At 39.6% G+C, this 17,860-nt stretch overlaps 1 protein-coding gene across 2 annotated transcripts in view; it reads left to right on the top strand.

Annotated features, from left to right (window-relative positions):
* The first annotated feature begins 6,815 nt into the window (after positions 1–6,815).
* Positions 6,816–17,860, top strand: part of MATN2 (matrilin 2) — a 59,344-nt gene continuing 48,299 nt past the window's right edge. For both annotated transcript variants that reach the window (XM_088533621.1, XM_088533622.1), the window contains exon 1: positions 6,816–7,002. In XM_088533621.1, coding sequence (XP_088389747.1) covers positions 6,849–7,002 — 154 coding nt within the window. In that variant the 5' untranslated portion in view covers positions 6,816–6,848. The remainder of the gene's footprint in view (positions 7,003–17,860) is intronic.

The following is a 17,860-nucleotide window of genomic DNA, read 5'->3' as shown; positions in this document are numbered from 1 at the left end:
AGAGGGCAGCGCTCCCCAGGACGCACTGGCACCAGCTCTGTGCTGGCCTCCAAAGGAAGGAGGCAGCTCCGGAGTGGAATCATGGCTCCTTCCCAAAGACCTGGGTCTTCTGGTGGGACATCCCTTCCACAAAACCCCAAACTTCAGATATCAAATTTTTTTTTTTTTTTTTTTTTTGAATGATACTCTGCTTGGATGGAAGTGCCAGCCCCAAACTCCAGATTTTTAAACTTTTCTTAATATACTCTTTGTTAATCTCATTATAACTATATTCATCAAATTAAACTGGATTCATTTTATAGCTTAAAGAAATCTACGGCTCAGTTCCACGGGCTGCAAGTAAGATCCTAAATCCTGCACACAATATTCACACACTTAATAGTGTGAATTTATATCCCCAAATTACTGTTTACCAGAGCAAATTACTGTCAGGGTCAATTTGGGTTTTCATATACATTTTAGAAGTACTGCATGTTCTTCTTTAAAAAGTAAAAACCCTTTCTGTTTGCAATTAGTAGCAGTCTGTTACAGTCTCTTACTGTACTGTATAGAGACAAAACTAAGCAACCCACATATTATATGTCACATAATATATGCTTTAATGCATAATACCTACTCAGACTGGTAAAATCAAAGTTCCTCAGTTTTGCCATGCTACACTTCTGGGAACTTTGTGGAAACTCTGATGTCTGGATCATACTTGCAACCCGAAAGTGCAAATGAGTTAGCCCCACAAGAACAAGTTAATGAAAAGGTCTATTGTCCAAGTGGCAACTGAAAAAAATCATAACATGGAGATAGTTACTGTCATAAAATAAGATTTTTTTGCTGTTAAATCTTGGTGTCTGACCACTGGAAAGTATGCAGGCTAAGGTATGCTGTAGGTGCACTGCCCTACATCACTGTTAACTTTTGTGGCAAGTTTCTGAAACTACTGAAGTGGTCATCAGCTTCTGTTCCGAGCAGGGCTTGGACACGATGGCCTCCAGAGGTCTCTTCTGACCTAATTATTCAATGAGTCTATGATGTATTAGTTACTAGTCTTACTGCAGTGGTATCAGAAACGTGATATTGAAACTTAGATAAATAATTATTTTATTATTAAATAATTATTTATTATTAAATTGTTATTATAATTAGAAATTATTTTGAAATTCCTAATAGATCTATTGATGTTCTTTATTTCGTCAGAGTTGTAGAAAATTAATTTATGCATGTAGTATATATCCTTAAGAAAAATATACTAGATGCTTTTCCTCTAAGCTCCTAAGGGCACCAAGCCAGTTGTGAAGAAGAGTTACCTGGTATTTCCATCTCACAATAGCAGTTAATGCAGAACCGGGGGCTGCTCTTTGCTGTCCCTGATACTCTTTGCCGTGACACCCATCCCGCCTGCGCGTGCAGGGCGGCTGCCATGCTGGAATACTGTTATCCCACCAGTCACGGTGCTTTTCCAGGAGGCTCCGGTGTGTGGTTGCCCTCAGGATTGCGGCAGCTTTTCAGCCACGCTTTGCTTGGGGGTATCCAGGAACAGGACTGGGTTTGTGGGAATATTTGTCTGACTACCTCATGTCGTTCACCTTCCTGCTAGGAAGTGGTCTGTAGCGCATTTCAGGTCTTCACTTTTCCCTGGTGTAAATTGTTGTAGTCAGATGCCACGTGTGAATTTATTGATCCAGGACACAAGGCAGTCGTAGGTGTGTGTAGCAGCAGTCAGAATGATGAGTTTGCTGATGGGGGTTCTTTCAGTCACAGCCCAATTGCAGGAGTACCTGGTGTTCAGAGAGATTCCAGAAGTCCTCCTATCTACTGAGGTAGGGAAAGGTGCTGGATGACAGCACACAGACATGGCAAACCAATCTGGAAGACTTTGTGAAACCGTGGTTGTCATCCTGTAGCCACCTTTATGCAGGTATGTCTGGAGCAGGCAAATTGCTGTCAAGTGCCAGAATTGTGCCCCTTTGTAGACACAAATCAGCAACTTGTGGCCATAGAACTTCCATGCAGGAAGAACATAGACCTTCATGGACCTAGGCCAAGAGCTACTCCCAGTCTTGTGTCTGAATATGCAACTTCTGGTCCTAAATCCACTGCAGATTTGGGTTACTCTTGCTGACTAACTTTCTAGGAACTCATTATTTTAGATGGATAAAGAGGAGCTTCATGCATATCTCTGCACACCATGCCTAACCCCAGGGTTTGGAGGAGGTGAGGACTTTACATGCTTGGAGCACCTGCAACCTCATTCCTTGATGATTTGGCCCTATCAGTGAGGTTGAGTCCAATGAAGCCCTGCAGAATCCAGCTATCTCTTGGTGGTAACGGGATGCCAGTAGAATGGTCTTCTGAAAGAACAAAGGCAATGTGGGGCTTCATGTTAAGGCTCTAAATATCATCCTTCCAACTGTGGCTTGCTGCCTCCACATAGCACCTGCAGAGTTAGGAGCAGATGTTTTCAAGTAGAATAGATTTGAGGCTGAGATGGACTATATAGCCATTTATTCAGAGATGGAAAACGCCTCTATCAGCAATCTGGTCCAGAGAGAGAGAGATGAAATTATCATTACTCCATGCCCTGACACCCCTACCACACACAGTGATTTTCATGAGTAATAGATTAGTAATGCATGTGTTGGCTTGTGGATAGTGAAATACTTTGGCACATGTTCTAACTAATAATTAATAGGGCTTTAAAGTGCCTGCTGTCTTTATTTTTTAAAAAAAACTTTGAGGTGATGGGATGGAGAATGGAATATTTTGTAGCTTGCGCATAAGAATTGCTGATTGGTTTTCCAAAGTAGGCAACACCTTAAATGTAACTAACTGTGCTTGCTCTTCTGGGGACAGGGACTGTGGTTTTGTTGGCTTACACAGATCACTTGCAGTTTCTTTAACTCCAGTTCTTTGGGTTTAATTGCAGTTTCCTCTTATCTTAAAAATGTGTCGATAATGAGGAGCGCTGAAAGACCTCCAGAATGTTTTCCTTTGTATACATTTATGATCCTTATAAGAACTTCAAAGTTAGATTTGCTGGCAGCTTGCAGAAAGTGAATGTCTGTGTCTTAACTGTCAAATGAGTAAAACTGAAGGCAGCCTCTACAGTGTTTTCCTTCCCATCTAGGATGAGAAACTGGATAAGGTCTGAGAGGTGTTGTCTGTAGTTACTAAGGATGGTGAACTCAGTGCCTTCTGCCAGGTTTGGTGGTCCCTGGAGAAGGCGGAGGGGCTGGGGCCCATAGAATTCCTGGGTCTAATTTAACACTCAAAAGAGAATTTGCATGGTAAGATTATGAAGGAGATTATCCAGTAGGGTGGGAGGCATAAGCATTTTACAGCCCTCATTTCCTAGTTTATTTTTCAGTATGAAATGCCCGGAAAAGACATTTCTGAGGTACCTGAATGAAAAACTGATGGCATTCCAGGCCAGAGAAAGGGTTTCCTAATTCTATGTGAAAGAAAATAGTCTAAGTGCTGATGATTTTCAAGTGTTTTATGCAAAATGTTCATGAAAACAGAGAACTGTAATGAATTTCAGAACTGAAATAGCAAGGCCTAACTTAACTGCCCAGCTAGATTTCCTACTTACCAGCAAACTGCCTACTTCCCAGAAGGAGGGTGAGATCCAGGAGGACACGGGCACAGTGCATCTCTTCTCCCCTACCATTATTTGAAAGCTGTCACATGAAAGCAAATCTGAATAATACACACCATGCCATGAAGAAGGTCATTGATTTGTCGCCACTGACACTGAAAATTCGATATTTACGTGTCTAAAGCAGCCAAACACAATCCCTTATATGAAGACTTTTGGGAAAATAAATTTGAAAGGATAGAACAGACTTCTCTTGATTTTTAATGTGGGTAGATGTTGTCCAGTGAAGGAAATGTATATTTTAAAGGTAAAGTAACAGTTCCAGTTTTGAATATTCTTAAACTGCAATTCCTGAAAATTGAAAATTCATTACAGTGCATCAAAAAATCATTTGCTGTGTGGGGATAAGTGCTAGTATTTGTCTGTATAGCTTAGTGTATTGTAATTTTTCTCCTTGAATAGCAGTCGGGGAAGCAAGAGAAGCCTGAGAAGAACCAGACAGCCTATATATCCATTCAATATTCTATTAATATATTTCATTATAAAATGTTACATTTAAATTAATATCGATATCCAGAATTCTTCTCTGTCCTGAAGGCTCCTCCTGCAGCCTTCCATCAGGATGGCTGCGGGTGTTGCAGGCAGCCCTGACCGGGTTGCATTGCTGTGGGCAGCCAGGATTCCCCCAGCGTGTCCAGCAGAGCACCGGGCTGTGCTGCCTTCCCCAGCTTGCCATAAAATCCCTTCATTGGGACCTCCTCATCTTCTTTCCATGCATGTAAATGTAGAACTGGAGCCAGGGGAGCTTCATTTGGCACTGTGCTCTTGTTTGGTGCCAGCACCTCCTGTGGGTGTCCTTTGCTCTTGAAGCGTTTGGGATGGTCATGGGTCTGCCCAGGTGAATTGGATTCTGGTGGTTTAATGATGAATACTCCTGCTGTGACAGCTGGAATTGAAGTGTTTGAAATATGTTTGCCAGATATTCACTAAAATATTTGTTTATAACTTTGGTACTTTGGGAACGCGTCTTCAGCTTGATAGAGCAAGGGTGAGCCAGCAATGCACAGCCACAAGGAGCAGTGCCAGGAGCCTGGCTTACCCTGCTAGGAAAATGAGGTGTTAAATACCAGTGTGGTGCAATAAACATCATCCAGTTTTCAGAATGAAGAGAGGGAACCTTGCAGAAGATCCAGAAAAAAAAAAAGGACTTATGAGAGGACGGTGTGGAAGCCCCGCAGCCAAAATGAGAGTTGGCATTTTTAAAATGCAAGGAGCAAAAGACACATTTGTGTACCTGGAGCTAGAGCAAAGCACACAAGGCCAGCCTGTCCCCACCTCAGGAGAACAGTACGGAAACTTTCTGTGTGCATGAAAATACTGACACTCCTGAGGTCTCTGAGTGTGGCTTCTGCACTTCTGAAATGCTGGTGCTAGAGCCAGCATTTATCTAGCGGCCCATTTGCCTCCTCTACAAGGAGCAGGCTGGAGAGAAGGCAGAGCCCCTTGCAGTGCTCGGAGTTTGTTGCTCATGTCCCGAGAAGGGAAAAAAGCCTGGGAACAGACTCCAGCAGTAACAACTTCTGCCTTCAGCAAAAGGCTGTCCCACTTTTGGTGGTGTGTTGTCTGCAGTGCCCATCTGTTTGGGACTCGAGCACTGGAAACACTGCCTATAACACCATCCAGGTGTCCATGTTCCTCGGATTCCAAAAGTTTGCTGAATTCTGGCCACTATTCTAAGTACCAACTATTTCCATAAATCTCTTCCCTAATTTGAATGCTCTTAAATCACATGCTGCCTTTTACTGAATTATATTGAAGATTTAAGCAAGGCTGGGCATTTGGAGTATAAAGATTTCAGTCTGGTTTGCTCCATGGCTTAAGTGCCAGAAGACCCAGATTATGTTTAAACTTGGAAATGCTGGGTAGGATATACAAAAAGATAGACATAGATAGAGAAAAGAACATTTAGTAATTTCACTGAACAGAATTAAGAATAATGTATTAAAATCCTTTATTAGATTTACACCGAAACTTATTTTCTGTCAATGAGTGCCTTATGGTGAAAAAGAAAAATTCAATTCTCTTCTAGAGCTGGAGCATTTAATTGTCTTCTGTGAGAGACCTGGGGCCCTGTGTAAATCTACCTATCAGGTTTTGGACTCCTGGATTAAAATTGTTTTCAACATCCTAGTTAAAACATACACTGATTGTAAAGTTGCCACTCTTTTTCACACAGAGCATTCCTTTTTGTTGCAAAAGTGGGTAGTTTTATCCACACTTCTTGTACACCTATGAGAGCCCTTGACTCGGGTTCATCATAACACCAATTTAAAGGTTGAATCTAGCTCCTCTTTGTTGCTCATGCAGGCATGACCCAGTGAAATTTTGGAGGAAGACAGAAGGAATAGCCACCCGTGGCATCCCACCAGCAGGGAATTTGGCCAAAGATGAGCATTTTGCATGTCTGTGGTAGCTTTCTGCTTGTAGGTAGTCAGACGTGGCTTTCCATGGAGCCTCAACAAACTTCTCAACATGAATCATCTCTTGGTCTACAAATCTTGCCAGATTTGTTTTTCCCTTCTGTATGACAAAACTTCTCCTTAACCTATGGTTAGGCTATGTTCAATGCCAGTCTTCTGTTTGACCATATAAGATCTTTTCATTTTGCACTGTTGTCTCCCTGTTAGCAACCATGGACACCCTTCTGAATAACGAAGCATGAGTGGTTGCCAGTTTGCACCGACACAGTTGCAGCTCTGGAGTGTATTCACTTCTCCCTTGTTTTCTTCTCCAGAATTTTCTGAAAATAGCATCTAATGACCTCTAGGTCATTAAGTTTCTGAAAAAAATGCACATCACAGAGAGTGCTGAGTAGAATAATGAAAATATATTTGTGTCCTCCTCAAACCTGTTTATGCTGAGAGGCTCATGGAAAAAAAGATCCTTTTCTCGCTTTCCCTATACTTTATTCTTGTGAATGACTGTAAGAGTTGATGTATTTAAAATATTAACTATGAATTTAGCTATCAACGTGCATAAAGATTTTGAAGGGCCTCCTACCCGCTACTCTGTTGTGTAGAATTTCTTTCTTGAAGGTGTAAGTGTTATTCCATGGCAGTACAGCTTCATGTTTGTATGTGATGGGAGGGAGGCAACGCAACTGGATGGCTACACCTTCTAACTTCTTGTAACTTCTTGTCTAATCAGAGAGCTTATCTTTTTTTTTTTTTCATTTATTGCAGTATTGCATCCTTGAATGTGCCTCTCTTTCTTGAAAATGAAGAAAATGATTGCATGTTTCTTTCTGCTTTTGGGACACACTCTGCTGTCCACTGTATCCATCATGGCAAGAGATCTTCCTGGAGCACATTTCACACGAAGAAGGGATGTTAACGCACAAGCTCTGCTTGGTAAGTTTCCTATTTAAAAAAAAAAAGGCACCAAAAAGCATCTCAGATAGATACAAATAATAAAGGTGTGAGCAGGTGATTGAATCAGTTAGTTCATAGTGAGAAGGGAGGAGTAAGAGAAAGTTTGTAGACAGTTTAACAGCTGTTGAAAGCAGAGCGTGTCTAAGTATTATGAAATGAATATTTGCTACGGGATTGCTACATTGAAGAAAAAAGGCCTAATTTTCACTGCTTAGAGAAAATAAATTTTGGTTAATGGAGGTCCTGTCAAGAGCTATCTTTTCCCAGTCTAACAGTTTACAGCTATATATGTGTGGAGTGTGTAATGATGACTGGAACTGGAGCTAATTAAATTAGCAGCTAAGGAAATGGATCCTCTCATTACATTGTTCAGTGTTAATCCTTTCATTTTGTCAGGTTAATTTTCTTTATAACGAGTAGTTGTTTTTTCCTGTTTTACCAAAAACCAGAGGACAGGAATGGCAGATAACTTGGGGCTTTCATATTTTAAAAACGTAAAGTTAATCTCTCTTGTTGATCTTTGTCTGTACTTCATGGGAAAGTTTTCTGGTCAGCTTTTTCATCTGCTGACCATTCATGACTTACTTAGAATCATTTTCTGCTCTTATTTTTTTTTTTTTTAAGAATAATTCATTGGTTAAATGAAAAGCTCAGAATATGAAAACATAGTGTGCTTGAGGTCTTTGAACACAGCCCATCACTAGGGACTCATGATACATTTTAATGGTAGATCTATTCAGAAAACCCTTTCCAGCCTCTGAGAGATGTTTTGTGACCTACTTCCCCAACAAAGGTCACCTAATCCAGGTGAACGTGAGCGTTGTGAAATGGCCTGCAGAAGAGGTACCGGGAAAAAACGAAGAGGAACCAAGCCAGAATATTGGAGAAGAGGTGGCAGAGAAGGAGCACCAGGTTTTAACAGTGTGAAACTTTTCTCCAAACAACATTTACAAAGTCAGCCCTTAAACATGTCAAAATACAGAGAATACCATTCACAGTCTGGCTTTTTATTAACTTAAGCCAGTCATTTTCAGTTTTTGTAGAACAAATTTAAGCCAGATCACAACATCTTATCTAGTCTTAGTTTTCTTTCTCATAACCAACAGACCTGCTTCTCAGACACTTGGTGTTTCGTGACTGCAGGCTGAAAGCTGCTGCTCTGGAGACCTTAGCCCATCGGAAAACACGGGTGTGGAACGGCAGAGGTTGAGAGAAACACTCATGTTCGTGCCTTACTGAGCCGGACTTTTTCTAAAATCCTAAACGATAAAATAAGATTAAATAGTAGCCCCTTCTGTAAGCTTTAGGGTCCCCAGCAATTATCCTAAGTGAGTTTATTACTTTAAGAAATGAATTACCTGTATCCCTAGAAAGTAAATGACAGTAGAGTGTTATATAAAGAAACTAAAAGGTGTCACATTTTCCATTAGTCTTTTTTTTCCTTGTGATTTGTAATTGCTTTTATACTCATATTTTCATATTCTAAACACTGCAAAATATATTTAAAGTATTAGTACTGAATATAAATCAAAATGTATGGGCTAATTTATTTCTTCCTTCTTTCAAAAGCCGAACAATTTTGTGGTCCCTGCTTTTGGAAAATTATGGCTCCCTGTTCAATTTGAAAAAGAAGAAAAACAAAACTTTTCAAGACATTAACCAATGCAAGAAACCTGAAACATTTTCCGGTCCAGTCCATAAAAGTACGTGGCAGCTTTGAGTCAGACTCTCTGGGCATTGCATTCTGTTACAATGAATTAGGTCACCTGCTTCAGATTCAGCAACTACATATAAATAGTGGCATGGTTAAGACGTGCCCCTCTGTAAAGAACAGGGTGTGTGAAATACTTGCCATTTTGCTGGAGAGCTATACTGTTCTTCTGCAGTTGTTGTAAATGATATGAAAACTGGCCCACGTTGTGATCCCAGTGACATCAATGCTATTGAATCAATAAAATTCAGATTTGCAGCAATTTTACAAGCATCAGTCCCATTTTGTAGAATATGTATACTATAAAGAGCAGTGCTGGTAATGACAATTACTGCTGTTCTGGAGACACTTGGTTGGCAGGCAAAAGTGAGTAGAACAGCTACACAGAGCCAACCAATACCTGGAAGAGCAATAACAATAACAGAATATAGGTATTTACTGATAAAATACCAATTGTGGCTATCTAAAAAAGTAAAGATCCTTGCTCCAGGAAACTTAAAGTGTGATCACGCAAAATGGAACAGACAAGAAAAAATCCTGTGGCATTGCCAGCATAAGAGATAAAAGTATTTTAGATCCAGCTCCGGAGGATTTCATTTTTTTGCAAGCAGATGCTAATATTTCTTAGATTTCTTAGTTAACTTGTTAGGTGCAATAAATCGTATATTTTAAGGAAGGCATCAGAAGTAATCAACTACACTGTGTTTTCTGTGTTTTTCATCTCTGCAGTCTTTTTGCTAGATGTCAGTGTCTGTTGTTTCATTTTGCAGGTCTTTGCATTGCTTATTTTTTAAAAAAATATTTCTACAATTCCTAGTAATTCCTGTTAAAATCTGAAAGATTTGTGTGCAAGGGTCAATTGGACATAACATTCCTGGAATTCTCTTTGTGTGGCCCTTGCATGATAAACTGCTTTGCATTGGGTTCCTTTCTAGCTTTTCCTTCTTTAAACTTGAAGCAAACGTCAAGGTATTTACAACTGTCAGTTTTGCCGGTTATAATTAACAAGTTTTCTCTTGCAGCAATTTAGTTGTAGCATGTGTGGTAGTTTTAGAAATAAAAATATGTATGTATTTACTGTATTGACAATACATATATATTCTATTTTTGTAAAATATTGTCTTTATGTAAGTGTATGTGATCATTTCTATACTCCCCTAAGACTTTGGGAAACAACAGAAAGAAATGGGTTGACCCATGCAATCTCTGTCCTGTAGCAGAGGGCAGTCCTCCTCTTATCCTCATCCTTAAAAGAGATATGAACTAAAACCTGTCTTCTCTTTTACCTCATCAACAAATTGATCCTGAGCGTTGGATCCTTGGCCTCATTCTCATAGTTTGAATCATCTTTTGTTTTCAGAATCTTCTCTTTTAAAGGTTTTATTTAAGCTCCAAAGAGGTTTAGCTTTGCTCTCTGATGAAGTCACTGTTCCTGCTGAGTGCAGCTGCTGTGTTAGATTACACGCAGAAAGCCCATCTTGCCAGTTAGCATTGCTTTTGAACACCAAAGAAAAACACTAATGGAAAAGGAATTGCCTAAGCGGTTGTAAAGGTTGAATAAGGTCTGTACATGAGTGAATTCCCTTTATGTACAACTGAGACAGGTAAAGTCCAGTAAAATCAACATGTGGTTTTGGACTCCTGCACTGTTAATAGACTGATCAAGATTTGTATCCCCTGTTTGAAGTGGTGATTCCCACCCACACTGTGGTTTCAAGGCTGTGGTCAGAGGTCCACAGCGCCTTTCAGCAGGTTCTGGGTTCAGGAGTGGCAGATACCCTGTCCTTGCAAGGGGTGTCTTTACCCTTCCTACATCCTGGTGTAGTTTGCTTGATTATGTGTGTTGAGGGAAGGGAGGGGATTTGAGACCAATGCCCTCCTGCATCTTAATCTTTTATTGTAAAACAAAGCAAATGAGGATTTCAGCATTGTTGCAAGAACCACAAATTTGGAAGTGCTTTACTTCCTTTGACGAAGACTGTTCTTGTAAAGTGGGGATGTGTTTCATGTCACATGGGTATATATCTTTTAAGAGCTCTGAAGCAAATGCATGTGAGTAACTGAATAATCTGAAGAACGATATTCTAAGCAGTAACATTCCTTCTGTCCCTTAGGAGCATAAATCATGCAGCTACCTCTTTACCTGTTTCTGAGAATGACTCTTTATGTGAGGAAAAAACTAATTTAGGGAGTGTTCTCTCAGATAGTAAAGAATACTAGAAAAAAAAAACTACAAGAGATTAGCTGATACTGCACAAACAGAAACAGAGGAGAGAGGAGGCCAAGAAGGAAATGTACTTGGACTCTGTTCAGTAGAAGCTGCTGCTTAGCTCAAGTGTCCCTGTCTGTGCTGAATTCCATTTTTCAGCTAAATAGGTAATGATTTATCTCTTGGTTAAATTTATACGATTCCACTAATAAGATGAAGGTAAGTATGCAAAGTATACTGACTGTAGTTGATTAAAATTATGCCCCAAATTTTTATATCCTACCTAATTCTTTAACTTGTGTGTACATAACCTTAGGAAAATGATCAGATGAACTCTCCTAGATTTAGTGTTCGTCATAAATGAAAAGGGGAAAGTCATGATGAAGGTGAGTTCAAACCATGCTTCTCCTGTGGAGTGCATGTGAGATTGCAGTTTAGTTTTGGCTGAATTGATTGTACCTATACACACTAAAGGGTGATCAGAGATCTTTAAATCCTGCTCCTGTGGACTACTGAACCACCAAGAGGTGATGACTGCTGTCTGAATGAAACTCCTCTAACCCTCAACATGAGTGTATCCGTGTTATTTCTTGACATGTTCTGCCAATTTATTTTTGAAGTCCTCAGAGATGTTCAGTAGAGGCATTACAACTGAAGCCCGCATTGCTGTATCAGGTATTTGATGTAGGCAAGAAGAAGCTGTTATTTATACCTGGTGAATTATCAGATATTCAATTAAAATACAACCAAAACCCTCTTCTAGTGTAAAGGAAGCCAGGTTTTTATAAAGATAATCAAACACCTTTCAGTTTAAACTGTTGCTAATCAAAACACAAAATCGCCATGTAAATGTAGATGTGTGATATTTGGAAGGAGAGAGAGTAAAGGATTTTACAGTCTGCAAAATCATGTGTTTCTTCCCTCTGAGGTAGCTGTTGATGTATGTTATAATACTTGTGCCTTAGGGGAACATTAGAAATTATGTGCATTGCTTTCCAGTGGTGATTGTCTCAGTAGCTGGTGGGTGCCATGTGGCCTCTACCACCTTTTTAAACTTCAGCTTTCACTGTACCATCTCAGCCCCCTCCCTGCCATAGCGGTTGTCTCCCGGTCTGGGATCTGCAGTGCTGGAAGGAGGTTTGGAGGTTGGAGTTTGCTGAGTTGGCAGGGGCAAACCCTCGCTCTGTGGCTCTGAGACGTGGTAGTCTGGTCTTCAGTGAAGGCCGTGTCTTCTCAACCCAAAAAGGGGACTCTAAGGCCAAGAAGGCAAGAGATTTGAATGCCAACCACATCCCTGCCTTGCCAGATGTTTCCTGTAGGACCATTATCCATTAGGCAGGACTGGCCAGTCATGCTGGCTGGGTGGAACCATGACAGACTGCAGCGATTTGTGCCCTATTCTGAGTGCATGTATCTGAAACTAACTGTTCTGGAGATCAGAAAGGTTGGATTTTGGTCTGTGTTGGCATTTTTTTTCCCTGCATAATATCTTTACACTAGCCAACTATTTTACTGAGATTTTATCAAGGCATGCATCAAAATAGGAGTTTGCTTCTTACCCACTTGGAGGGAAATTCAGTAATTGATGTTATGTGGGTCATTATTTTTTTAGGAGCAAAGGAAATTTTTTTATTATTTCAGTGATACAACCTATGAGTATTTCTCCAGCAAAACCTTTCCATATCTTCTTTTTCCTTTTTTCCCCTTTTTTATTTTTCCTTTTTCCTTTTTCTTTGTTTTTCTTTCCCACACAGAGGAAGGAACGTCTGTTGCTACAGAAAAAAGCTGTCAGTTATAGACTAACCTGAAAATGCTCTTTGTATTCCTGCAATTTGTTTGTTACAGCTGCCACAAATTGGTGTGAAATACTGTTTGCCTGAAAAACAGTTTTTCTTGACAGTATTTCACTGAGTAAAATTACAAACCCCATTTTTCTATATATATTCTTACAAAGCACAAAACCGCTTCTGCATATTTCCTCTTGGAGGAAGGTCAGGCCAGAAGAAGTGCTTTGAATGTTCTGGAGTGTGGTGGGTTGGCTCCATTGTTAGTACTTGAACTTAGTAATTAGAAGAGCACATATGTGCAAAATTATCTTGAAAATTATGGAAACAACATTTACATAACCTAAGATATGGCTCATTTTATAGATTTGGATAGGTAATTGGTCATTACTGTGAGAAAAGAGGGACAACTACTTTAAATTTCTTTGGAAGCTGGAAAGGACCGACTGCTTATTTAAGTACTGGGGAAGGAGTAGGACTAATACAGTACTGCAGTGGGCATAAAGTCCCTTGCATTTTGTGGAGTAAGGGGAAATACTATGTGGCATTATCCTGTGGTGCCATTGCTGAAGATGTTCTGGAAAAGAGCCTATTACTTAAACTGTTACCAGTGGATAGGTTTCAAGTCAGCTGATCAATGAGTAATGTCGAGGTTGCTAACAGCTTTCTCCACAAACAAAGACACTCGCAGCGTTAAAAAAATAAGCATTGATAGGAGTTTTTAGAACTTCTCGTCTCTAATCATTTCCATGCTGCTGGAGCGGTGCCCCAGGTAGCTGAGGCAAGACAGAAGTTTCAGATCTCCAGCAAGGATCTGAGGATCTTCTCCTGTGCAGCTGCCTGCCTGGGGGTTGGTTATGATTTGTTGCTTCCCAGAGGAGTGCAGGGAAAGGCAGAGTCAGATGAGGTGTCAATGCCTCCTCACTGTTCCTAGAGATGCAGTCAAACTAGCATTAATTCTGTCTGATTGTATAAAACAAGGCTTCCCCCGCTGTGGCAAAAACCAAATTCACCATCTTTTGCACTTACAAGCTGCTTTCAGCTGAGACATATGACATTTGCTTCTCTTAGAAAGTGGTGGGTAGATGTTGTTGCTGTCCGGCCTAGAGTGGGCACCAACATGGTGGTATCAGGAGGCTTCAACCCTCCATCCTAGTGTTCTCCTGCCTGCAAGGGAAAGCAACCCGTGCCCCTACCCTGGTCCTCCTGACAGTGGGAGCAGGTTTGATGCCTGCCTGGACCCTCAACCATTTCCATCTCAGAGTAGCAGAAATGTGCAAGAAGAATTGAGAAATTTGAGACTATCCCTAAAACACACTTTAGCTCCATGCCAGAGGCAGCACTAACATCATTAAAGGACTGGAGTCAGTCTGGGGGCTCTGGAATTAGAAAGACCTAGTATTAATAATGACCTCAGCATTTTGGAAGAGATGACAGGGAAGGAATAGAAATAATGAGGTAAAATGAAAACAGGGTAATGGACCCTCCCACAGTGACTGATAGTGGATCATTTGCACGGAGCAGGAAATGGAAATCTGTGGACAAGAGCCTAGAGTTGTACAATGCTCACAGAAATTTCGAGAGGTTTTTTTTTTTTTTTTTTTTTTTTTTGTCAGAGGCAATAAAGAAATGTCTGGAGGCTATGCTGTATTCAGAGCATGTTTCCAGACGAAGATATTTTTAAGGAGCAATAGGTGAACTGACCCACTTATAAGGAATCTCTGGGTTAGGCCAGAGGTCAGCGAGTCTGGGGAATGACTTAGTGCAAGGACAGGACCAGTCTGGGGACAGGCCTTGGACCCAGGGCCTGTCACAGAGCTGGCAAGAGATGCGATCACCTGTTGAACCAAGTGCATAAGGTGCACGTGCCAGGCAGGGGCACTGACTGTTTCTGACATCTTCCTTGGGCATTGGGTGTGTAGAACTGTACTATATCACCCTTTGCTCATCCTGGAGTTAAAATGAGGGGAGAGAAAAGGTCGGAGGGAAGGAAACTTGGGCAAAATGTCTCACTAGAACTAAGAAGTGCTCAGAATTACTGCTGTTCTTCATTTATTCCTGGCAACAACCACAAATTTCTTTTCTAGACAGGAACAATATTGCAATAACTGCCCCATACCTCATTTCTGCTCTTTGCAAATGAATCTACTGGAGGTTCCTAGAAGATGCATCTAGGTAATGCATCCATGCGTCTTTCTTCCCATCAGAGTGTTCTGTTCTTAGTATATCTATGAATGAAAAGCAAATCCGGGTTGTCTTTTCTTGTATGATCATATAGCAAGAAGATTAAGCCCTTTTTTGATGAATGAAGAAGTCTTTGTGGACATATCTGAGAACCAGTCAAACCCAATCAGCATTAAGACTGGATGCTTAGTAAAGGGAAACCAACATTCTAGACTTTAAGGATAAATATTTGATGCCCAGCCATTTTTTGAAACAAGTTTTGTTTGATTTATACCAAGATTTCTAAACAAATAAAATGTAAAAAAAAAAAGAAAAGAGAGAAACAAGAAGAAATATTGAGGACTAGAGGAAAAAAATGAAATAAGAAAATGGCAAAGAAAGAAGAGAAATTTAGAAGTTTTAAGTTTTATAATGTCCTAGCTGATAAAGTATTTTTTCCTCTGCTTAATTCAGAGTGAAGGCTTTTGTTCTGTTACAAAGATAAAATGCAAAAATAAACTTGGTGTTATTGCTGGCAATGTCATAGGGCATTTAGTTTTGTATCTACAGTAATGTGGAGTGAGCTAAGATACACAATATTTTGAGTCTTAAAATTGTCATTATTGTATTTGCAGTTCAGACAAAAAATTTTCTATGATCTCATTTTTTCTTAACTGATCTCATCCTTTATGCTTTCTTAAATCATCTTTTGGTATAATAAAAATCTTTGTGAAACTAGTATATACTTGTTATAAATGGCTTTTTCAGTGTCTAAATATCTTAACATTACTATAGTATTAACCAAACTGAGCTAACTGAACTCATTTTGCTTTGTATGCAATTGCTTTCTTTAACAATTATTTATTCTCATTTATTAGGAAAGTAATCAAAGAAATAATATACACATTACAAAATGCTTTAAGGACGCATAAAGTTCTATGACAATAACAAAACATAAATAACCCCTTTTGAAGTGCTAAGCAGCAGACTTTTTGGAGGATTCTGGCTTGCAACAACTTTTAAGAAATCAACATCTAAAACTTGGGCCTTTTCAGTGTGTTCAGTTTGAATAGCCCAAAATGGAAATGTTTGAGGATGTGTCTATACTGATTAAATTAAACAGTGCCAGGAGACATTTTGGGGCACTTGAACTTCATCATTATTGTTACTGCTGAAGTGCCAGAGCTATTTTTGGCCCACAGTGATGGGCCATCTCCAGGCAATCCCCAGGCATGATTCAGGAGCTACAGTGGGCCAGGGATTATTCCTGATAGGCAGTTCACATACAGCCGCTCTATTTTAGCAGAAAGTTGGGTTTAATACGGTGGATACAGGCCAGCTGGCCTATGAGCTTAGTCTATATCTTGGCCTGCTTCCTGGCACTGAGATCAATGGTATAAAATGTTCTGCTTCTCTACTATTAAATACCCTTAGTTTCCAGAGTGGTTACATCCGCACAGTCTGTTGGGTTGAGTCCCTTGTTCATGGGTCTTCACAGTACTATTTGAGAAAGTGATAGTTGTGCTGGGCCAAACAATACCAGGGGCTGTTCTAGTGATTTCATAGCACTGATGATTAAATTCCAATGTCCAGGAAAATTCCCTGGCACAGCTTCAGTTACCACTAAAATATCTTTATAATTACTAGTTGCTTTTGAATATAAACAGCATGAAAGGAAGATGCTCTGTAGCATATTAAGGCAGCGTAGATTGCTAAAAACTACAAATAAGGTGAGAGGGAATGGACACAGTCTCAGATCTTCAAGACAGTTGTGCTTGCTTTTATATTTTGATACAAGATGTGCAGAGTCAAATAGTGCTTGAGCAAAGCCAGAAGGAAACTGTGGGGAGCAGGGAAAATAAAAGTAGGTTTTTCAGTTTCAGAGGAAATTAAGAGGCTCAACATTCTTTAAAGCTTTATTCTACATATATATCTGTAATTGGATCCTCCCAGGGAGATCTAAAGTCTCCTTATATTGTATGCTTGTGAAGCTGGCATCAAGGTAGCTGTGACTTATAGAAAAACTGGATGTTGAAGGAGGAGAAAATCTTGAATAAAGCATTAATCCTTTCTTGCTTTGCCTTGCCTTACCTTTCCTGTCATGGCTTTGGTTAATGTAAATCATGTACTGATTTTTTCTTTTATATCTATGCTGACTTAGAAGTAGATTTATGGTTTAACAAGCCATTCGAATTTCCAGATCCTAGTAATGTATGACTTTTCGTAGAAACCATGGAAGGGAATTGCTTTTGAACTTGAGGATGTTTGCCAAAGTTGTGAGAAAGTTTGTTGTTAAAATGTACAAACTGGTAAGAAGATGTCTTAGTATCCAGGGCAAGTGCAAAACCATGGAACTGCTAAAGAAAATCAACGGAAGTTTATATGAATGTTCATATCTGTTACTCAGTACTGATTATCACTCCTCCAAATACTACCCAGTTGGAGTTTTTCTTAATAAATAACAGTAATACTTTATTTTTCACTAAACCTGGCTGAACGAAGTCAACGTTAATAATTACAATATCATTACAAAATCCACCCTGAATTCAAAAGTGTTCAATAAGACTCTCGTTTAGACTTGTGCTTTTCTTCTTTTACAGGAAATAAAATACCTACTATTTTACACTTCTCCCTCCACTGTCTTTTCCTTGAACACAAACATACATTCTCAGACATTTTTCCGTAATTATTTTTCTTTACATTTGCCTTGCTGACATAAATCATATCTCAGTGTTATCTCTATTGTAACTATGCTGTAGTACTTCATCTTATATTATTAAAAGTAAGTAATAATCATATATACAAACCAATAAAGTAAGATGATGGAAAATAGTCAATAGACCAGGATATCTGCATCCTATTAGAACTGGATTATTGTTTCTGCTCTGTCTGGCTTGCATTCAGCATCCTCTGCTTTGGAAAGAATAAGCAACTCAAGCATATTCCTATGCTTATGAATAAAGCCATGCT

This window comes from Tinamus guttatus, unplaced genomic scaffold, assembly GCF_059628265.1.
Source record: "Tinamus guttatus ecotype Peru unplaced genomic scaffold, ASM5962826v1 Tinamus_guttatus_pri_ptg000510l, whole genome shotgun sequence".
NCBI classification, from domain to species: domain Eukaryota; kingdom Metazoa; phylum Chordata; class Aves; order Tinamiformes; family Tinamidae; genus Tinamus; species Tinamus guttatus.
The sequence above is the reverse complement of the archived record's forward strand: the minus strand, read 5'-3'. Positions and strand labels throughout refer to the sequence as shown.